This window comes from Eretmochelys imbricata, chromosome 6 (genome assembly GCF_965152235.1).
Source record: "Eretmochelys imbricata isolate rEreImb1 chromosome 6, rEreImb1.hap1, whole genome shotgun sequence".
In the NCBI taxonomy this organism is placed as follows: Eukaryota; Metazoa; Chordata; order Testudines; family Cheloniidae; genus Eretmochelys; species Eretmochelys imbricata.
The window spans coordinates 34,614,338-34,638,183 of NC_135577.1; the positions used below are offsets into that span (position 1 = coordinate 34,614,338).

General features: G+C 43.7%; 1 protein-coding gene and 1 pseudogene across 1 annotated transcript; both read right to left on the bottom strand.

Annotated features, from left to right (window-relative positions):
• Window positions 1-649: 649 nt before the first annotated feature.
• On the bottom strand, window positions 650-17,402 carry NRIP3 (nuclear receptor interacting protein 3). The gene is made up of 6 exons (XM_077819955.1): window positions 17,229-17,402; window positions 7,904-8,083; window positions 6,460-6,542; window positions 1,586-1,725; window positions 857-912; window positions 650-751 (listed from the first exon to the last, which is right to left on the bottom strand). Exons 1-6 carry the CDS (start codon window positions 17,400-17,402, stop codon window positions 650-652), a joined length of 735 nt encoding a protein of 244 aa, XP_077676081.1.
• On the bottom strand, window positions 14,491-15,351 carry LOC144265579 (cilia- and flagella-associated protein 77 pseudogene; annotated as a pseudogene).
• Window positions 17,403-23,846: the final 6,444 nt, after the last annotated feature.

Consider the following 23,846-nt stretch of genomic DNA (forward strand, 5'->3'; position numbering starts at 1 on the left):
TTATTATTCCTGGAAGAAGGAATTGCCCTGCATGCTCCTTGACTGCCTCTATTCAGGACTGGTGTGTGTAAATAAAGCAAGTGACACTTAGAATATACCCAGACTCCAAGTCACTGATTTCTCCTCCACTGGGGATGGCCTCGGACCATCAGCTAACTCAGCAGAGAGGCACCATTGGTGACAGGATAGCATGAGGGGAAGGGGTACCAACACTACCTTGAAGTGCTTCACAACATTTCTGCACTGTGGGCTAGTAAGAGTTTTGTGTGTATTCATTTCCCTTGTATTTAAAGTCCTTTCCAGAAAAAATATTTCTCAGGGAACATTCTCAAAGCAGAGTGTCAGGAGTCAGGCAGATGACCCCCATTAACCTCAAAAACAGCCAAGTAGCTAAGTCAATCCCCTCTGTGTATCTCTTTGAAAATGACCCTCTACTGTTTGAGGGTAGCTTACAAAAACATGACAAGAATCACCCGAAAACAATCCAGTGGCCCGATTCAAAGCCCTCTGACATTGATGAAAAGATTTCCTTTTCTATCAATGGGCTTTGGATCAGGTCCAGTTTGATGACTGCTTTAGCTAGATCTGCATTCCAGGCTAAAAGGAAAACACACACATGAGATTCCAGCACAGCTTTAGAATTACATACTTACTCCTCTCCATTTGTGGAGATGTTATTATCAACAAATGGAATTTCTTCTCTCTCTGTCTTCCCCAGTACAAGGTGATGCTTTTCCATATTTATGACACACTAAAATAATAATAAATACAAATGTAAGAGGGGAAATAAAAAACCCATAATGATCCTCTTCACAATAGTAAAAGAACAAGAGGGTACACACAAGAGAAATCCTACCTTCAGAGATTTCAAGGTCTGGAGCCCAAGGGAAAAGTTTTTCTCATTGTCTTCTGCTAAAAAAAATAAATAAATAAAATCAGATTCTGAATTAACAATGGTCTATTGTATTCTTTGCAAATATCTCCAGTTTTTATGCAAAAGACATTCAGCTAAATACAGATCAGTTACTAAAGGGACTGAATGAGCCCAGAGGGATCAGAAGTAGACTACAGAGCTTTTCACCTCTGACCCAAAGAGGGTAGTGACTGAAAGTCATTACTGCCTGATCAGGTCCTGATGTGAAATGAGTTTGGTGACTTCCATCCAATTCCTAGTGATCAGATTTTCACAACACAAAATAATCATCTTTTTTGGCAGTCCCAACAGAGGCGCCAAGGATAGAATACGCCATGGAGACTAAACTGTTTCCAGGTCAGGGACAAGATATGTTATTGGCAGGGAAGTACAGGGAATCTTACATGCTGATGCCTTTATGATACCTGCTCTGTGGATAAACAGACAGACTTGCGCTGTTGATCCAGCAATAAATTCACTTTAAAACAATAAGAGAAAAAATACTTTCATTCTTATATTAAAGATCTCTATTTTAAAATGGTCAAACAGCTTCACATTTGTTGTTGATGAGCACAAATGAACCCACTACCTACTTCATAGCACACTGAAATAGATATGGGATCAGCTTATATCATATCTACAGCACTGGAAAGATACTGCCCAACCACTTACCTGTGACAACTGCAGAACAGTCCACGCAGATAGTTCCCACTGTAACAGCTAAATGCTCTATCTGGCCAATCACTTTCATATTGCGTGGTAATGAAATCTTCTCTCCTTCAGTCTTGTATGTTTTGATGTGCTCCTTTAACCTGTACATTGAAATCAGTAACTGTATTTAACAGTGGCTGCTCAGCTGAGATGGCAGTAAAACTCTATTCTTTGAGCTCTCAGTTCATTCCTATTAAGTGATTATCATCTGAAGCTTCTTTATTAGTAACCTGTCTGTGATGATACAGTATCCTGACCTGATCCTACTCCTGTTTAAGTCAATGACAAAAGTCCCATTGGTTTCAATGGGGCGGGATCAAGCCCAAAATGAAGAAATTGTTTTGGGTTGTATTTCACAGCTTATTTTTCTGAAGGAGCCTGTTCTTTAGAGTTCTCTCTCATTTCCCCAGGACAGAAGAATCTGTTAATCCGAAGCTGTCTTCTAGTAACAATGTTCCAAAGTCAGCGCCGGTGTTCGCTGCTTTGAATTCAAGGCAGTTGAACTACTACCACCCCATCATCATTTGGCCAAAAATTTCTCCAGCCTATCTTACAGCTAGGAGAGTATATGTGATTTTTGTTCATTAGGAGATGATGACAAATTACTTCCCTGGAAGTGGTAACATATAAATAAAATATCCAGCAGAAGAGGAAAGGCTTGTCAATGATGTATTATATTTCAAGAAGGTATTTTCCCTAGCTCACTACATTCCAGAGACTATTCTGATAACATGTATGGATTATTTAGGTGCATTTTTTCACATTTTATATTGAACTGAAATTAAGTAGAAATTCAAACACAAAGCAATAATTCCTGCCTGGGATAATCCAGATTCATTTTTGATTGTTGTAAGGTGGTTTTCCCCCCTACAAATCTGCTTTGCAAGAGCAGTCATCCCTAGAGAAACCAACCCTGAACAAGGCACTTTGAGGCTGGGTCCATTAAAAGCGCCATTTTCCTGTCCCAGAGAACTGTCTTGCCGAGCGAAGGACCAACAAGTTTCAATTTCTTAATTCTGTTGATTTCCATTTTTTTGTAAATCTTTCCATGTGTTCTGGTTTACCAGGCACATTAAAGACAGTGAAGTGGAATACTTTCCCCCGAGTTTCCTTTTACATCTGAACGGAATAGAATGGCAAAACTCCTTTAGCTGATTTCATTAACATTTAACATTCTGATTAATTATTGTGATTGCTCAGAGTGAAGCAGGTGATTACCAATAATATTTCTACTAAATGCACATGACTGAGCATCACAAAGTGATGACCTCACCATCTAAATTGATAATCCACTCAGGAGAAGTATAAACACAATATTAGGAAATCCTGTTTTCCACCAGCACTCACATGATATTAAGAAGCACTCTGCCTGGCTGCACCAGGAATTATTAGACAATGGGGCAAATTCAGCCCGAAAGGGACTCTCTTCAAAGAAGGCTATTGTCTAATTTCCATAATTAATTATGAGATGATGGGTTGTATTTAGATCTGTATTTATCAATTTATTTCTGTCTGGGCTGTCTTATAGGAGGTGTGGGTGTTCAGGTATACTGAGTGCAGTGTAAAAGCCTAGACAGACAGAGCTTATAGTAAAATGTAGAGTAAAGAGATGCCTTGGGTCTTGCCCCTGATGCCAACAGATATCTCAGCTGGGGATGCAAAGCTTTTTTATGGAGCTGGCAAGTGTATGGCTTCTCTGCTACCTCAGCGTGTAGACATCATTGCCTGGCTGAGTTATGACCAAATGATTCATCAGATGGTGAATAATGTAGCTAAAAGAACAGGAATTCAAGCTCACAGTCCCATGTTGCACAAAAAGATCATACAGCCTGAGCCTCCCAAGAGGTGCCAGGCACCCTAAACTCCCACTGACTTCACTGGGGCGGAAGGGGGATTAGTATCTTGCAGTGTCAGGACCAAAGAGCCTGATTTTCAGAGAAGCTGAGCACATACAGCTCCCATGGACTTCAGTTGGAGTTCTGGGGAACCAGCAGTTCTGAAAATCTGGCCCATGGGATGCAGAAGGCTCCCGGAGCTGTTTTATTGTCCCTCTAAGAAGGTCACGGCCAGAGGAGGACATTGAAATTTGCTGTTTAATATTCAATGTTAAGGGTTCGTTATATAGAAAAAAGTAGCTCAATTTATTTGCCAGGAATTCCATGTCTCTCTGTGATGTTAGATAAAATCACTGGCCTAGATCCTCTGCTGCACCCAGTCTCTACTGGGAACAGCAACGCAGGTGGGGAAAGGCATCAGGGAGCCACTTGTCGCTCCTTGATCTTCAGACTGGCTTTATGCTGACCCTGGAAATGTTTAGAGCAGACTGGGTGCTGCTGTAAACTCCATGAGCTGGAAAGAATGCCCGAGGAGCTGTCTGCCAGTAGAGGACAGGAGTGCAGTACTCTGGCCACGCTCCCTCCATTACCCTTCCTGTTCCTTAAATACCATCTATTTTGAGGGCTGCAAAGAAGGGAGTCGGTAGGAGCCAGCTATGCTGGATCTACATCCACAGGTGAGATGCAGCTGGTTTCTGCCCCCTTTGTGCCACTATAGCAGTACACAGGAAGCTGAGAAGAAGGCAAGATCTGGCCCCTTTTGTCCCTTAGTCAGGGCCAGATTAACGTCAGTGGGGTTGCACATTTGTAACCAAGGGCTGAATGTGGCCTGCAGCAAAGGAGAGAACAATTACTTGGGGGCAGGTACATGGATTTTTGCCTTTTCTAAATTGCTTTTGGTTGCAAGTCAGAACCAGACTCAGTTAAGAAAAGCAGAGCTGTGGATAGAGCACGCCACACGGACAGAACCTCAGGACAAGATGGATGCATGGTGACAGCTCCTTGAGGGCGTGTAATGAATGTGTTCATGTATGTTCAGTCAGACAGAAAATCGGCCTGAAAGCAAGCTTGAAAAGCCATAACCAGCAAAAGGAGGTACTTAAATGATGATAAAGTGGGATCCTTCTTCTCATCTCTGCAGAGCGAGCCCATTAATACCCCTCACTGCCAGGCATGGAGGATTTGTTAGAAGATCACTTCAGGCTAATTAAATTGATCTCTTACCTAACATGCAAGGAAAGTATTTAGGGTGGCACAAGGCGTAAGTGTAAAAAGATGAAGAAAAGAAAGGGAGAATTCAGTGTGAATATCAAGAACATTCTGATGGTGAGATCTCTTAGGCAGTGAAGGAGTCAGGAGTCCAGTGGGTGGAGTCCTTTCCTGGGACCTTTAAAACCAGACTGCTCAAAGTAATACTAGACAATGTACTATAAGCACCTTCTTGTACTGGCAGAGAAATGGATGAGGTCTCTTCATAGGTATTTTCAATCTCTGATTTCAATGGCCGCATGAAATACAAAAGCCTATATTCAATAACCCTAATTTTTTCAGTGTCGATCCATGTATCATCTAAGTCATTTTGAAGTAAACTCTGCTGCTGCATTCTGCTGCAGCACAAGAGCCTCTGTGGATGCCAGAACTGAATGGGTGCGATGTCTGATTTAAACTAACCAAAGCTATTGTATTAATCACACTGCAGCACAACCTCCCAATATCTCAGGTCACTGCAAACATAAACTGAAATGGCCCAAAAGGCTGGCTGAGAGAAAGAATGGTCTTTTGGTCAAAGCACTAGCAAGAAACTCAGGTCCAGGTTCAAGCTTTCAGCTCTGCCTTAGGTTTCCTGAGTGACCTGAAGACCTCTGTGCCTCAGTTCCTCATCTGTAAAATGGGGTTAATAATACTCTTTATTTATTTATTTATTTATTTTTAGACTAACTCCTTCAGGGGAGGGATCATTTCTTACTGTGTGTGTCAGTATAACACCTGGCACAGTGGGGTCCGGATCTTAATTGGTGCCTTGAGGTGCTACTGTAGTACAAATAAATATAGGGAGGCAGTGACTGCTTTAATTTTGAATTTCCTGATATAGGGCCCAATACTACACATGGCTGTAAGTCTGTACTCTAATATTTAAACGCATTTCCTCTCTCTTTGACGGAGAGGGGTTTTGACACTGAAGCCAACGGGAAGTTTCCCATTTACTTCAGTAGGAGTAGAAATTGGCCCATATATTGACCTAAGTCAGCTCGTTAGACTTTCTCTTTGACGGCTGGGACTGTTTTTTCTAAGGGGATTGAAAATAGTACAAGAATCAAGTCTGACATGTAAATGGACAAGAACAGACACATCGGGCGCCATTCTGGTCTGGTGTGTAAAGGCTCACTGTGGAGAGATACTGAGCATTGTCAACTTCCATTGGCTTCACTGGGAGTTGAGAATTCTTCTCTCCTCTCAGGAGTGCTCAGCACCTTCCAGGACTGAGCCCTAAATGCATAATCATCACTTGTCAGTGTCGGATGCTTGTGATTTACTTCCTTGTTCATAGCAGGTGCAGCTGCTTTGCAGCCATTAAAGACGTGTGCAAATAAATAACAGACTTTACGGAAAATGGTCATTATTTACCTAGTGGTGTGTGCGTAGGGAACAATTACAATTGTTTGCATAATCATGGTAAACTGATCTTGAAACCTCAATGTTGCTGGGGGGGAAATATCAACACCAATGGCTTTACCCTGCTCCATTGAAGTCAATGGGAGTTTTGCCATACATTATTGTAAGTCAGTCTTCTAATATTGTTAAACCTATTTCCTTTCTTTTTGATGGGGAGAAATTTTGCTACTGATGTCAGTGGGCACAAGAAAAGGCCCCTAAATACCATTTCAGAAATAATGTGGAAATTCTGAAAGCTTTCCTTGTTTGTACAGAAGCAATGATACCATGTATGAGTACTCAACATGCTGCCTTGTACCATGCGTTAGGTTTAAACAGGCCACTTACCCCAGCCTATCCACACATGCAGAGGATATGAGATTATACTGACAACTGGTGTCAATCACAGCTTTCAAGTCCTTTCCAGCACACTGCAAGGAGAAAACAAGAGCGTTGGAAAGGAACAACAGAATGTAAGAAAGAAATCCAATGTTAGCTGCATCTGTGCTAAGGTCCACGTACATGGAACACAGCACTCCTACAGCACCTGCTATGTCACCACTGAGGTTTCAGTGTTCCAGCACTTTCTTTTCTATTTCCCTCAGGCTCTCAACTGTGGCTTAGCGCACGTGAGGATTTCAGACTAATGTTTAAATGAAACTCCTCTACAGAAGAATGAAAATGTAGGGTTGGATCCTGTGAGGTGCTGAGCACCTGCAACTTCCATTGAACCTTTATCTGTAGCTATTGGGCCAGTCAGATATCTAAAAAAATAGTCCCTATTGTGGTGTCCTGGGATTGCCCTTTCCCCAAAGGTCTCAGATCCCATTCCTTGGCTGGCATAGCTTCTCGATAGAGTGATAAAGTCATTGTGCTGACTGGAGGCCACATGCTGGCAATCAAAACTTCCCTATCCCCTTTAAAAGTTACAGGCCTGGTTCCTCAGCTGATCCTAAACAATGTCACTATACGGACTTCAGTGGAGCTACGTTACAGCATCTGAGGATCTGGACATATATACAGCACTGAGCATCCTGTTGGCTCTGTAAATAAGCATCTTCTGCTAGATCCAATATTAGGAGATGGCAGGAAGTGGGAGCCTTATGGAAAGAGAGATGGGACCTGAGGGGACTAAGATACAGGGGACACTGAGGGTAGGGGGGTTTAATCACAAAACAAAATTATCCCAACTTTTAAAATAAATATACCCCAGATCTGCTATCCTATATGCTCCAATGTCAAAGGGAATGGCAGTCAGGACATTCCCTGGAGCATTCCCACACAGACAGACCCTTGCCTGCCTAGACAGAAAGGCTTTAGAGTTTGACACACACAGTTCTACCACACTCAGGCTGCCTTCACTGAAGGGAAGTTAGTGGTGATGATGATGATGATGGAAAGATTAATGTACTGGGCATCTCAGGAGCACAGGAACTCCGAAGCCCCAGGAGACTTATGTTTGGCTCACCCAGCATAACAGCTGCGTTTTTAAGTTACTGGAGCCTTTGCTTTGCAGAACTGCTATTATATCCATCATATGAGAGAGAACAGTTAGCTGGAAAGTAACAATGCATTTTTTCAGGGCTGTCAAATTGTCCATTTCCTTGTATGAAGGAAAACAGACAGCTGTCAAAAATAATATCCCATCAGCAAAAACATTGGGTGTCATAACACTAACCCTGGAATACAAGGAGCCTAGTTGTACCTTTATTATATGGGTGGGTTCAATTCCTCCTGCACTGCTGATAAAAGGATTTAGGAAAAGCTAGCGAAGACATGGAGGAAGCATTACCTGACAGCACACTAATATTAAGTCTTCTTCCTCCTTTTTCTTTGGGTTGTCTGGCTTGGTTTGATTCAGCTTATTGGTCTGTGCTGAGATGTCATTCTTTGGAGTCCATGTCCCTCGGTTGTTTCGTAATTTTGATAAATTTGTCTCCATTAAGCGTCTTTGCAGAATGTTATGTGGCTGCTTTAAAACAAAACAAAAAATAATAATACAATTATAAAATTATAATACTACTGTTGGGCTCCGTTCGTCGGTGATTTGAGTCTCAACAAGTCTTTTATATAGACAGCAAAGGCTAAATAACCTACCTGACTTCAGCTACATTCAATAGGAATTCCTAGACCAAAAGAAGTATAAATGTATTAGCCAAGGGAAAACTCCATGACATCAAAATAGTATTTGGAGAGCATTATTTCCCCTTCCAAGAGGATAGCCAAGTTGAGGGCATGATATTAACATTGGAATCAGAACAGACTTCAGAAAGACTTGAGAAGATATATTTGATTCTTCAACTATCTGGAAGTTTAACTGATAATAATTTGGCCTTTGACTAAGTGCCTTGTTTAATATGCAGAGGACTACGTGACCTACTGAGTCCCCCACATCAGACAGCTTGAGAAGCACTGCTCTATACTACACTGGCCACTACAACCCTCCAGCCAAGCCAAAGAGAAACGTACCAGCAAGTGCTCAATATCTCTCAGAATTAGGCCCTCAACAGAGAGGAAGGATGGTCTTGTGGTTACAGCCCAAGACAGGGATGGCAGGACATCTGGGTTTAATTCCTGGCTTTGCCACAGGCTGCCTGTGTGACCAAGGCATTTAATGTCTCAGTTCTGCTTCTGTCAAATGGAGATGATAGCACTTCCTCTGTCTGTCTTGTCCCTTTAGAATGTAAACCTCTTAGGGCAGAGACAGTGTCTAGCACAAGGACACCTAGCTGGGGCCTAAACACTACTGTAAAATATGTGATCAGACGGAGGTACTTCATAAGCCAGCCTTTCTTGGAAATATCACAAAGTAGGTCACCTTTCTCCTCCCTCCTGAGGATTTGCTAACAAGTCACAGACCGCCTCCAGTGTACATACATTGCCTAACTATTAACCACTAAGCAGAACAGATAAAGTTCTGTCATTCATAGTTCTGACACTGTACAAGCCTGAGAACCATTGTTTCTGCTTGTTCAAAGTATCAGCCAAGCAGTCAAAGAGCGATTGAGTGTCTAGGTAGCTGAAGGAAGGAAAGTTTATTAAAGAAGAAGAAAATAAAAATATGACCAAATAACTACAAAATGAATTTGCTAAATGTCATCTTTCATCAGGTAGGTGAGGCTGCAACAGAATAGAACTGAGAAATAAACAAAGAAACCAAAGGAACCTTTGGATCCAAACATTCATATAAAGCAAATAGCAGGAAAATTACAAACAAGACTCTAAATGTGACGCTTCAGCCTCTATAGTATTTTATGACAGGTTTCAGAGTAGCAGCTGTTTTAGTCTGTATTTGCAAAAAGAAAAGGAGTACTTGTGGCACCTTAGAGACTAACCAATTTATGCAACACAAACAACCCCGCTCACATTTCTGGCCTGCCTGTCACATCTCGATCTCTAGAGAGCATCCAATCAAGCAAGCAGTTCTACCAAACAAAAGGCCCAGTTGTCCCCTCAATTCACACTGGGTTTGGGGGACATCCAGCATGCTAGTTCAACAGCACAATCTCCATTTACTGTAATCCTGGGGTGGGGAGCACAGCAAAGAATAGGCTCTGTGGATTGCAAAGGGACCAGCCAGGGAGGGCAGGTGGAATAGCTATACTACAGGAAAATCAAACCACACACACACACACACACACAAGTGCTGTGCTTGGGGGCAACAGATCAGAAGTCTCAGAGTACAGTTCTGGAGGGAATCATGCTCCCGTGGGGGACAGGATGCCGTGTGAAGCCCTGGATCTGTAAGCGGATAGCCTTGGCTACTGATGCATAAGTCTGAACACCCTGACTATTTCTGGGGATGGAAACCCTATCCCAGATGAAACAATTGAGAGGTAACTGCAAAAACAAAAATCTCCGGAGTGCACTGTCCCCTATGCAGGGCAGAGAAAGGCCTGCTGGAAGGAATATGGCCCAGGGCTAAGCTCTGATGAGGTGCCAGAGGAATGGATGTACGTTTTTATTTCTTCACTTTTCGCTTCCCAATTTCCCCAACTGTATTTGGCTTCTAACTGCCCTTTATAGCCCTCTCACTTCTATATGTGGCCCCTCATGGAATCAATCCCCTTGGGAATAGCTACTGAATCTATTCCCTTTTGATGCTATAATGCAGGTCTCCCTTCACCAATCCCTTTCCATACACGGAAGCCCACTGTTGTTGAATGCTGCTGGTATATTTATTTGGAACTAAACGAGGCCCCTCCAAAATGTACATTTGTGCTCTCTTTGCCTCCAACTCCTCCTCCTGCTCCACCCGTGCCTCCCCTTAGACAGCCCCTTTGTGCTCTTCTGGCACGGTCATCTTCACACCTTCCCCCCTTCCGCTTGGACTCAACTACCTTTTCTCTGCATCAAACCCTGTCCCCTCTCCTTCAAATGCTCTTCTCCCTCACAGCCTTTCATGGACAGCATCTGCAAGACTCCATCCTTTCTTCATCACCGCAAGCCTATACCATCAGCTAGTATATCATCTCGATCTGAACTGTTTTGCCCGTGATTGAACTAGATTGCACTCTCCTGGAGACAAGGCCTGTGTCGCTTTGTATCCTTTCACAGGATTTAGCATACTGAAGCACATGACAAATAATAATAAGGATCAGGGAAATATTTTTAGTGCTGTTCTATCCCTGAGGCTAGAGTAGGAAAAAGCTAGGGAACTTAATTATAGAAATTTCCACCCTTGCCTAGCATCTTATTTATTCAACAGGGTCCAAATTACCCAACAGGTGACTCTCCCCGGCCCAGCCCAGCCAGAACTGCTGCAGCTAGGGAGAGGCACCTCTCACCCAGTCCCAAGCTTCTCCATCGAGAGAGGGCTGAGGGGAGTCCTCTCTCCCTGCCGCAGCCCCGGGGAAGCCTGCCCCCCAAACCCTTCATCCCTGACCCAACCCTAGAGCCCATACCCCCAGCCAGAGCCCTCATGCCCCTGCACCCCAACCCTATGCCCCAGCCCTAAGCCCCCTCCTGCACCATGAACCTTTCATCCCCATCGACACCCCTCAGCCCTCACCCAAACCCTCTGCCCCAGCCCTGAGCCCCCTCCCCCACCCTAAACCCCTCAACTCCAGCCCTAATCCAGAGCCCTCACCCCCCCGCACCCCAACCCTCTGCCCAAGGCCTGAGCCCCCTCCCTCACCCTGAACCCCTCATCCCCGGCCTCACCCCAGAGCCTTCACCTCTAACCAGAGCCCTCATCCAACACTCTGCCCCAGCCCTGAACCCCCTCCTGCACCCTAAACCCTTCATTCCCAGCCCCACTCCAGAGCCCGCACCCCTAGCCAGAGCGCTCAACTTCCCACACCCCAATCCTCTTCCCTAGCCCTAAGCCTCCTCCCACACCCCCAGCCAGAGCCCTCACCCCAACCCTCTGCCCCAGCCCTGAGCCCCCTCCCACACTCCGAACCCCTCGGCCCCACCCCCACCACACATCACCTCCATATTGGTGCACATAACAAAATTCATTCCACACGTGGACATACAAAATTACAGGGAACACTGGTCGCAGCGCCACTCAGGTTTGGCCCGGCAGCAGAGGGGCAACTGGGCCAAACCTGAGTGGCGCTGCGACCCCCTCATGAGGTCACGATGCCCAGAGCAGGGAGCCACTGCTGCAAGGTGGGTGCAGGATGGGCTCGTTCTCCAGCTACTGCAGCCTCCCGTCTGCACCAGGCAGGATTAGGAGTGAGGTGGTGGAGGGGCCATATAGGTAATGGTGGATCACAAAAAAAGACAAAATGCAGCTGCTGGGTCAGCTTAGTGAAAAGTCTGGGAACCACTGCTCTGCTCCACATGCTGTTCTCAGGACTTTATGGTCAGGTGTGTGTGTGGTCAAGATACCAGTCTGTTGGTCAGCTTTCACAGATGGACTTTTGGTGCTAGCAAGGATTCTTGCTGTACGGTTGTTAAGAGAAGGAGAGAAGTCAGAGGGTAAAACTGAAGAGGCGGTGCACAATAACTTTTGGATTATGAGTCATAATTCAGCTGTTTGGGAAGAAAACCACCCAATTCATGAAGGTTTCCTGTCAATCTTCAGGCTTTCGATCAGAGAGATGATGACAATGTATTACTGGCAAATAAACTAATACTTATAACATTACATTTAAATATATCTGCCAAAATCCAATATGTGCTAAGATACAGTTAACTTTCTGTTATACAAATGAAAAGGAGGATACAAAAATAATTTGGATTCAATGGCTAGCAGCTGCCAGTAAATGGACATTTTTCACTGTATTTGATACTTGCTATTGAATAATGAAGGTCCAGATAAATGAGCTTTGACTGTATGTGAAGGGAAAAACACAGAGAAGAAATCCATATTCTTCTAACACACTTGCAGATATCAGATTAAAATCACTTCCACCTATTATTCAGTTTTCAGAGTAGCAGCCATGTTAGTCTGTATCCGCAAAAAGAAAAGGAGGACTTGTGGCACCTTAGAGACTAACACATTTATTTGAGCATAAGCTTTCGTGAGCTACAGCTCACTTCATCGGATGCATTCAGTGGAAAATACAGTGGGGAGATTTATATACCCAGAGAACATGAAACAATAGGTGTTACCATACACACTGTAAGGAGAGTTATCAGGTAACGTGAGCTATTACCAGCAGGGGCGGGGAGGGCAGAACCTTTTGTAGTGATAATCAAGGTGGGCCATTTCCAGCAGTTGACAAGAACATCTGAGGAACAGCCAGGGTGGGGGGAAGAAGGGGGGGGATAAACATGGGGACATAGTTTTATTTTGTGTAATGACCCATCCACTCCCAGTCTTTATTCAAGCCTATTATTCAGTGATTTCCTGTAGGTAATACTATCATCTGTTAGAAGCAGGCCCATTCTGAGTTCATGCATGTTACAGGTGTTGGGATTCTTAAGGCACCTTAAGAAGGCAAAAGCAGCTTGAAAGATTTACAGGTTGGCAATACTTCAGGGTGCTAGTAATTTATTAAAGACACTAATAAACATTGCCCAGGGGGCGGTTTCACAGTCCTACAAGAAGTAATTTGGGCTAAAAGGAGTTAATTCAAACAAAAGAATACACTGAAAAATATTTGAGGAAGAATATCAAGAATTAAAACAGTTATTATTTGTGCATATCAAACTCCTCTATAAAGGAAGAAAGAGGCTGCTGCATCGTCAGTAGAAAGAAAAGGAGGACTTGTAGCATCTTAGAGACTAACACATTTATTTGAGCATAAGCTTTTGTGAGCTACAGCTCACTTCATTGGATGCAGTCAGTGGAAAATACAGTGGAAATCTCACAAAAGCTTACGCTCAAATAAATGTGTTAGTCTCTAAGGTGCCACAAGTCCTCCTTTTCTTTTTGCGAATACAGACTAACACAGCTGCTGCTTTGAAACCTGGCATCGTCAGTGTAAGTATTACAAAACAATGTTATGTAATAAACATGGCCGGAAAAGCTTTCTGACAGCAGTCAAAATTAGGATGGCAAGACACTACTGACCTGATTTTCACATGTGCTCAGCACCTCTGAAAATCAGGCTCTATGAAAGGAGACTCAAAGAGCTTGGCTTGTTTAGCCTGACCAAAAGAAGGCTGAGAGGAGATATGATTGCTCTCTATAAATATATCAGAAGGATAAATACCAGGGAGGGAGAGGAATTATTTAAGCTCAGTACCAATGTGGACACAAGAACAAATGGATATAAACTGGCTATCAGGAAGTTTAGACTTGAAATTAGACAAAGGTTTCTAACTATCAGAGGAGTGAAGCTTCCAAGACCTTCCAATAGCCTTCCAAGGGGAGCAGTAGAGGCAAAAGACATATCTGGCTTCAAGACGAAGCTTGATAAGTTTATGGAGGGGATGGTACGATGGTATAGCCTAAATTTGGCAATTAATTGACCTCTGACTATTTGCAGTAGATGTGCCCAATGGCCTGTGATGGGACACTAGATAGGGTGGGATCTGAGTTACTACAGAGAATTCTTTCGTGGGTGTCTGGCTGGTGAGTCTTGCCCACATGCTCAGGGTTTAGCTGATCGCCATATTTTGGGTCGGGAAGGAATTTTCCTCCAGAGCAGATTGGCAGAGGCCCTGGGGGTTTTTCACCTTCCTTTGCCACGTGGGGCAGCGGTCACTTGCTGGAGGATTCTGTGCACTTTGAAGTCTTTAAACCACAATTTGAGGACTTCAGTAGCTCAGACATAGGTCAGGGGTTTGTTACAGGAGTGCGTGGGTGAGATTCTGTGGCCTGCGTTGTGCAAGAGGTCAGACTAGACGATCACGATGGTCCCTTCTGACCTTAAAGTCTATGATTGATATGTTTGGTTACTGCCACTGTTCTCTTTCAGAACTGAAATGAGAATATTCTATTTTATTACACAATTTATAATAATTTAACCTATTGAGTTTTCAGCTGCTTGTATAAACGCCCTGGGCAAATACTCCACATCGTACTCCAGCTTCTGACTGGTGGACTTTGAAAGCCTTCTCCCGATCTCCTTGGCTTGGGAAGGTATCGAGATGACGACCGACTTTCTGAAAGTGGGGCAAATGCCAAAGTGGGTCTGGCTTCATGGGCTGTTTGTATTTCTTTAGCATAGTGGAATATGTTTCATATACTTTTCCCCGCTGCATTATTTTCTGTTTTGCCTTATGATGAGCCTGGGCTGCTGCTCGTTGTCCCTCCATCCAAAGCTCCTTGTACTTGTGCTGAAAAACATCTATGATGGGGGTGGATGGGCGAGCTGGCATTCCATAGATCATGGCATCAGGGAGGCGCGGCGGGTCCCTTTTAAAGTGACGCTCTTCATCTTCCGCACGGCGGATGTCATGGGTTTGGCGGTACCGGTAGTGTTCCTTTGTTGTGACAAGACCAGCTATGACTGCTCCACGGTTCATGGCAACAAAATCACGCGGCAGTTCCTTTGTGGCCTTGCTAATGTGTTTCACTGAGTTCCAGTGGCCTATTGCTTCAGGAACTCCCCCATCGGTCCCACGAAGGGTTAGTCCATACACAAAATCAGATCCAGGCAGCCGGGTGCACCTTGGGCGAGTCTGTCCCAGCTCTGGCTTGAGGATGAGGTGATTCTGGAGCATGGTGTCCCTCACTACTCCAACTCTCTCATTTTCCATCCCGGGTTGGAGCTCAGCCGTTCTCAAGGGCAGCAGGGGAGGGGGACAGATGACAGTAGCACTGTGCCTCTTTTTCAGCCTCTGAAAAGGTTTTGGACTCTTAGATGCTTCCATTGCTGATGAACGAGAAACTAGCATAGATAGTTGCTCCCACTCTCTCATCTGATGAGGACAACTCCACTTGTTAGTCCTGCTCGTGTAACTTGAGGCTCTGGTGACATCACAAACATACAATCTGTATTGTTATGATATATTAGGTCATCAACCCATGCATTTATTGCTTGCCATTCAGTCACCATTTACAGTAGTAAGAGATAGATGGCTGTGGGTGAATTGTTAGTGCTTGCTGAAGAGAAGGAGTGAAAGCCCCTGTTGAAGCCAGCATGACAGATATAGCGATGGTTTGAAATGAAGGGAGGAAATTTCCCTATGTCAAAGGGAGTTCATTGCCACACTCTGGATGCTGCTAATCCAGCCCTGACAACAATGACTTGTCATCACTAGACAAGAATACTTTCAAAGAGCAATATTTTTCCTTCTTTTATATATCAAGTTATTACAATTGCTACTGTATGTATCAAAAAGATTTCCAGACCAGGATACCTCAAATGCCTCTAAAAGGCCTGAATCTTTCACCGGTTACACATTTCAAACACTGACAGGCACTGATAGACATGGCACTAGACACAGGAGTCAGCACACCTGGGTTTGATCCTTGGCTCCGCTGCTAACCTGCTCATTAAGAGCCACAGTCAGTTTCTCAGTGCCTTTATCTCCCATCCCCCCCTTTGTCTCTGTAGTCAGTTTAGACTGTAAACTCTTCAGGGCAGGGACTGTCTCTCAGTGCCTACCATTACAGGGGTCTAATCTCGGCTGGGGTTTCTAGACTCTATTGTAATACTAATAATAATACCACACAGTGTTAGGCTCTTTATAAATAATAACACAATTCAATGTTGACTTGAAAAGTACTTTCCAAGTCTGGACCCAAGTGTACCCCTTAGGCAAGAATTTCTAGTCACCCTGAGTTGTGCCCAAGTGTGAATTCTATGATGTCAGACAAATCTCTGTTATGCACAATGCAGAGAACACCAAACTCATTCCACTGGTTACTTATGTATAGATCTAAGGCAAAGTTTCCAAGCAAAAAGACCAGGTTAGAACGAAATTAATTTGCCAAAATAGTAAGAAAGTTCAGCTCCTTCAGTTAACCTAGTGTGAGATATTACAGCAGTCAGACATACTGTATGTTATATACTCCAAGATCTAGACTCAATGGGGAAGTGATATTCAACTTTTACATTACATGTTGGGGATTTTGTTCATTTACATCAGAACCTTAAATGTTCTATTTTATCTTTATTCCTATTCAAAGAAAGCAAGGAAGTTTTTATTTATTAGCTTTTAGAAGGAAGCCAGTTCTTCTGGAAATGGGAGGTGATACTATACTGTATACTGTACACCATTCTATACTGTACACCATTTACCAGATAACACGGATCACAAATATGTATTTATAGCCTGAATATGAAATCTCAATGAAAGGAAATTAAACTGCATAGACAGAAAACATTGAGCAAAGTTTAATGTCAACAATTTTACATTTTTTAAATACCAAAGGGATTCTATGTTTTACCAAATTTATATATATATTATATGTGAAGCCATTTTGATGTACTCCAATACAAAGAAAGCATTCTGTACTGGTAAAATTGCATCTATTTTGTTAAAATTGTTTTGAGGTCTGAGATACAGACCTGTAAATGAGGTTAGTAGTGAAAAGGCTAACAACCTCATCAGGAGCAACTAAAATCATATTTCCACTTCCTTTTTCGATATACAAGAGCCTCATGGTCATGCTGATTTACCTCTGCTTCCACAGGCAACCAAGTTCATTATCCTCTTAACATAAAAACATATCTAAACAGCAACAAGAAGGGGGGGGGGGAGGGAAGAGCAATGCATGCTAGCCTCCTAAATATAATCTTTTCCTCATGAATTAAAAAAAATCTTACAGTGTCTTTGGAAGTCCCCAGTTTCTTCAGTCCATCCAGAGGTAACAGATCAGCTGAATCCTTGTGAATAAACTGCACTGCCTGCTTCATTCTCCTCTGTTGTCGGAGAGATGCAGCTTCCCTCATCTCCACTTCCTTCCGACTAGGCTCGGTGAGGATACCTGAATAGAACATCTTTCAGTCTGTGTGCCTCTCACTCTCTTTCTCTCTGAAGACGTTACACTCCTATATAAAAATGAGCAATGAAATTATCTATTGTCTGCACTTATAACTGAAGCCTCATGACGTTTGAGACCAGCAGGTACTCCAGCCAGTGCAATGTAGTAAAGGCGGGGTTAGGCACATTGCAATATGCTGCACAAACAACATGGGTTAGTTCAGACTCGGTCTAGAGGAATAATCCGCACGCTTACTCCTCATTGGCTCCTCTGCAAGGGAGAACTGGAACGGCAAAGGAACATTAGCCATAGGCTACCTGCCTTTCACACTTCACACTGCTGGGTGACTCCGGGTGGGTTGTCTAAAAAAAAAAAAAAAACACGTTTCACAAAATGAGACAAAAAGAAAAGGAGTACTTGTGGCACCTTAGAAACTAAGAAATTTATTTGAGCGTAAGCTTTCGTGAGCTACAAGAGTTTGCAAGTGGAACCAGTTTGTTTTCTAATAAAACAGATGTGGGTCTTCAAACAAAAATAAAGCAGAGATGTGTGCAATAAGCAATATAGGGGTGGCTCTTAAAAGCTTGCCAGGTGCCTTCGATAACTAAGGGTCACATTATGGCTTTAGGCACTGCCCTGTGCAAGGGGTGATGTGACAACTGCACTACCCAGAAGTAGCCCTAGGAGACACTGTGATTCAATGACACCTCCTGAGGCATAACCACTCCCTTCCTGTACTGAGTGAGGGGTGGAATCTGCTACAGCCCTTTACAGGTGACTGCTGATTGACACCATGTGGGGAAGAGCCCTCCCACCCCTGCCCAGGTAGTGGGGGGTTGGAGGGAAAATATGGGCACACAGTCCCCTGCTTTCCCACCTGTACCTGGCGTCGTGATCTGGGTAGGTCTCATGTGGCCATGCTGGGGTTTGTGGCCTGGCCTTACTCCCTGTGCAGCCATTAGACCCTGGTTCTTAACTATCTGTAATCTGATATGCTAAATATCTGCAGCACTGATAGTGTGTCATGGTAATACCACAGGTACTGAGGCCAGCTTATCTGTATCCATTCATTTTATGTGAAACTGGGAAGATTTTAAGGACCATCACTATATGTAGATTTGTTTCAGTATATCCAAGGGGTTTGACATGAGATTTTGCTTGCTGAAGAAAGACAATGTGTTTATTATCAAAAGAGCCTGAACATTTGAATACTACAGCTTAGCCACCCATGCAGTTTACATTGCACAGAACAGAGGATGAAGACAAGAATCATTTTTTAATTAAAATAATATTTTATGTTTGAAAACATGAGTAGGTTTTCTGGTTGGATTGTACATAAGGAGGAAAGAGAGATATTTGCACGGTTTTGACCAAAGGTCATTTTTTACTCAGTAATAAAAATAATGCCTGTACACGCACAGAAAGCACAAGGCAGGGCTGATGCTTATGACACGCATGTCTGAATATTTAGAACAGTCTGCATGGGTTCCACACATTGTAGGCCAGGATCTTCCCCCTAAACAGAGCCTTAGCTCCCTTGGGTCACACACAGGGCTTCAGTCTCTCACCAGGGACACAGCTCATAACGCAGATTTTTATGTAGGCTTCATAGGGGTTTCACAAGTTTCTGTCTGTCACTGTTTAGCCACAAAAAGGAATGGGGCAGACAGGGAAAAATGCCCCAGAAAGTGACCAAAAATAAGTGGAGATGGGGTTAAGAAGTAAAAAAAACTGACCAACAAGGAAAGACAAATTTATCTCCTCTTGAAGAAACTGAGCTGATTATTTTTTTTAAAGAAAAAAACAAAAAGGCAGGTAGGCAAACTGGCTGTAAATTACATAGGGCCAGATTCTCTTCCCAGTGTTCCCGCTGAATAGTACCTCACTCCACAAGTAGTCTTATTACAGTAAATGCAGGAAGATGCTACATAATGAGAGGAAGGGGATCAGAATGTGGCTCACGGTGAGCCAGAGTGGGAGCAGCAGTCACCTATCCCTCCTCACTTAGACCCATCCCCTCATATAATCCGTCCGTTTGCAGCAACGCAGCATTAATCTCATATTAATTTATATTAGCACATTTAAACCTTAATACAGTTTCACTGCTAGGAAGGTGCTGAAGGCTAACAGGAGACCATTCATTCAGAATAGCTCCCAGCCGATGATGACAGGAAGACTGACTGTGACTTACGATAGAGTGAGAAATTATTCAAACATTTACATCAACCCACCCCCCACCCCCCCCGGCCCCACTGACATTCCATAAGCCATATGATTCAGACAGTACACAGATCCGCTGGTTCCAAAGACATCACCTCTCTTCCAAGACAAAGAGTTACACTGACGTTGAGAGTCTCCTGGAGGCATGCTGCCGACGTCAGCGTACACCACTGCTCTGTGCTGATGCTCGAGAGGAGGAGCCCCTTAGAAAAGTTCAGGCCTCTGAGCTTTGTAACCAATCTAGTACAGCGTGCAGCTACACAGTCATCCTACCTAAGCCACTTTATACCATGGCCCCGTGCTCCTGAAGAAGGGGAAATAGAATGCAGAATGCTCTGACGTGCAAGGCTGTTCTTTCCCAGTCTTGACTGAAAAGGCCATTGAAGTGGGAACAGACCTGAGCATTCAGCAATTCTGTGTCTGTGCTGAAAGATAACAACCAAAACATCCCCAAAACAGCTTGAACATGGATGAGGATAAAAGCACCTTATTTTTCACCTTAAGAAATATTTGGCACTCAGCCAGCCGATTAAATAAAGATGTTTTAATTATCTCTATGGCATCCCTAAGGCAAGAGAAGGTACAATAAAACAAATACTCATATTAAAAGCAGTGTGTCAATTCTATATTACAGGAGCCACACTGCAGAAACATTCTGTGTCTAGCTGTATTAGCAAATGCCCTGTTAGCTCTGACTCACAGCAAGAAGAGCATCTGCATCAAAGCAGAGATATCAGGTGGAGTACTAAACTAAAAGCTTCTACTACAGCTCCAAGGTACAGTTTATGTATTAATCTGGCAAAAAAACAAGTCCCGCAAATTCACTTACATCATCCACACGTTATAAATATACCTTACGCCAACAGATAAGCAGAAAATGTGCCCAATAGGATTAAATCTTTGTGCTTAAAGGCAATTTATAAGATAGAAAAGGTCTTCAGATTGACCCCCTATCCTAGGTGTTAAAGAGGAGGAAAAAGCAACAAATCTATGCAATCAAAATATGCTGTATCCAGAGCAGTACATCAGTTCTTCTCTGTATTTTTAACACACCACTTAACTTTTGTAACAAACAAACGATCAACTCAGATTAGCCAAATGTATTCCTTCTTCCAAGTTTGGAATGTTTAAATCAGAAAAGACTTTAGCAAAAGTCTCCTTCTGCTGGACAAAGGTGTTTCCATGGAAGCTTTTATTGAAGTAAGGCCTCAAAGGGTACGTCTCCACTGCAAACAAAAACAAAATCCTGCAGCAGCATCTCTCAGAGCCCGGATCTACAAACTCGGGCTTGTGCTATGGTGCTAAAAAAAAGATGTTCTGGCTCAGGCTGGATGTCCCTCCTCAGGCTTCAGAGCCCAAGCCAGAACATCTACTATTTTTAGCGCATCTGTAGACCTGGGCTCCGTGACTTGCTGAAGTGGGATTGGTTTTTGTTTTGGGTGGTTGGTTTTTTTTGTTTTTTTTTTGCAGTGTAGACATACCCAAAGTTCATCAAGATCTTTCTCCATGTTTCCTGACTCCAAAGTGGCATGAAACCAAGGCTGCCATCATCAGGAGACTTGAACCAGGCTGCTATCAAACACGTTCTCTTCTAATTTTGGAGAAGTTCGTCCCATCTTCCATGAAGGTGCAAGAAAATCTGGCCAAAACAACATGTGCCTTTGTATGGTGTGGAGGTTGACAAGCCCCCTAACATTGATTATGGGCTGTTTTTAGAGGGGGAGGGAAGGATCCTTGCAACTAGGCTACCTCCTTCCTAATTAAATATTTTTCTCCATTTGCAAATGTGAATGTAAGTGCCCCACACAGCTCTGTGAATCCAGCTCCAGCACTTGCAGCAGCAGGTACTTCCATTTGAGCATGGATTGTTGACGTGTGTAGTTTTCCCAGTGTTTGACAACAGTCTTTCTTCTGACTCATTTTCTCTGTTGGGGGTTTTTGAAAGGAGCTGCTAAGGGCGCAGTAAGAGAAGATTGGAGGCCGAAACTTTGATTTTCCTCAAGCAATGGCAGCTGTCAGAAAACAAAGAAAAAGTAATTTCACATCACAGCCTATATCTAAACCTCAGCTCGAAATCTGGGAGAGTCATAGCTGCAGACGTAGACAGGCTTCATATGCTGGAGACAGCATGTGCTGAAGAGCAAAGACAGGCTGCTAGTGATGCTTCAAACATCTGATATGGGGAGAAGCACCTGTGCTCTCTCCCGCACCCAACACATTGGCCAGATTTGCAAAATCAAAGTGCAACACCTCTGCCCCCAGTTCCCAAGCCAGTCCCATGGGGAAAAGCATGAGAGACCCTTGCTCTCTTCTTTTCAGTGTCAACTTCACTGTCATGCTTCTGATGTCCTGAGATTGTTTGTCCCAATTCTTCCAGATTAGGAGGTTAGATGGGTATGAGAATAATCAAGTTGCATGTTGTTTGCATTCCTTGCTGAAAAGGGAATTTAAACCAGACTGAGTATGTTTCACTCAGGGCTTGTCTAAACACAGACGTTTCACCATGTGAGATGTTAAACCGATTTTGTTAAACCAGTGCAATGCTACGCATCAGTTTAAAACTGTCTTATATTGGTTTAATTTGCACCTGTGATTTATAGCTCACATTGCGGAAGAAAGGCTGGGGAGCTTCACACAGACACTTTCATCTCCCCTCCCAGTGGCAAGTAAAAAATGGACAGAAAGGGTGCTTGGTCTTCATATGATTTTTCATCTCTCCTTTAAGAAACAGAGTGTTAGTAACAGCTATATCTTAAAGTGACTCTTGTCAAGATAAAATGCTGCAGGAAACAGAAGAATCCAGGCACTGTAAACAAGAAAGGGACAGAGTAGTTTATGCTATTGGAAATTGAAGTGAAGGTAGATTGGAGTCCCAGAAAGAGCAATTTACTCATGAAATGAAGACAAATTTCATAGAAGGAGATAGAGCTCAGAGTAAAGACTATGGAACTCCACAAAGTGTAATCAGATGAACTGGAGAAATAAATTATTCTGTCTGAGACAGAAAAGGGTCAGATGCAGTGTAATCACTCCAACAACTGAGGTAATTCAAAGATTAGAAAGGAGGGAAGAGCATCTTTGAAAGAGGGAAGAGCATCTTTGCCAGCAGGCTGGCTAACCTAGTGAGGAGGGCTTTAAACTAGGTTCACCGGGGGAAGGAGACCAAAGCCATGAGGTAAGTGGGAAAGCGGGATACCAGGAGGAAGCACAGGCAGGAATGTCTGTGAGGGGAGGGCTCCTGCCTCATACTGGGAATGAGGGGCAATCAACAGGTTATCTCAAGTGCTTATATACGAATGCACAAAGCCTTGGAAACAAGCAGGGAGAACTGGAGGTCCTGGTGATGTCAAGGAACTATGACGTGATTGGAATAACAGAGACTTGGTGGGATAACTCACATGACTGGAGTACTGTCATGGATGGTTATAAACTGTTCAGGAAGGACAGGCAGGGCAGAAAAGGTGGGGGAGTAGCACTGTATGTAAGGGAGCAGTATGACTGCTCAGAGCTCCGGTACGAAACTGTAGAAAAACCTGAGTGTCTCTGGATTAAGTTTAGAAGTGTGTGCAACAAGAGTGATGTAGTGGTGGGAGTCTGCTATAGACCACCGGACCAGGGGGATGAGGTAGATGAGGCTTTCTTCCGGCAGCTCACGGAAGCTACTAGATCGCCCTGATTCTCATGGGTGACTTTAATTTTCCTGATATCTGCTGGGAGAGCAATACAGCAGTGCATAGACAATCCAGGAAGTTTTTGGAAAGCGTAGGGGACAATTTCCTGGCGCAAGTGCTAGAGGAGCCAACTAGGGGGGGGCGCTTTTCTTGACCTGCTGCTCACAAACCGTAGAATTAGTGGGGGAAGCAAAAGTGGATGGGAATCTGGGAGGCAGCGACCATGAGTTGGTTGAGTTCAGGATCCTGACGCAGGGAAGAAAGGTAAGCAGCAGGATACGGACCCTGGACTTCAGGAAAGCAGACTTCGACTCCCTCAGGGAACGGATGGCCAGGATCCCCTGGGGGACTAACATGAAGGGGAAAGGAGTCCAGGAGAGCTGGCTGTATTTCAAGGAATCCCTGTTGAGGTTACAGGGACAAACCATCCCGATGAGTCGAAAGAATAGTAAATATGGCAGGCGACCAGCTTGGCTTAATGGTGAAATCCTAGCGGATCTTAAACATAAAAAAGAAGCTTACAAGAAGTGGAAAGTTGGACATATGACCAGGGAAGAGTATAAAAATAT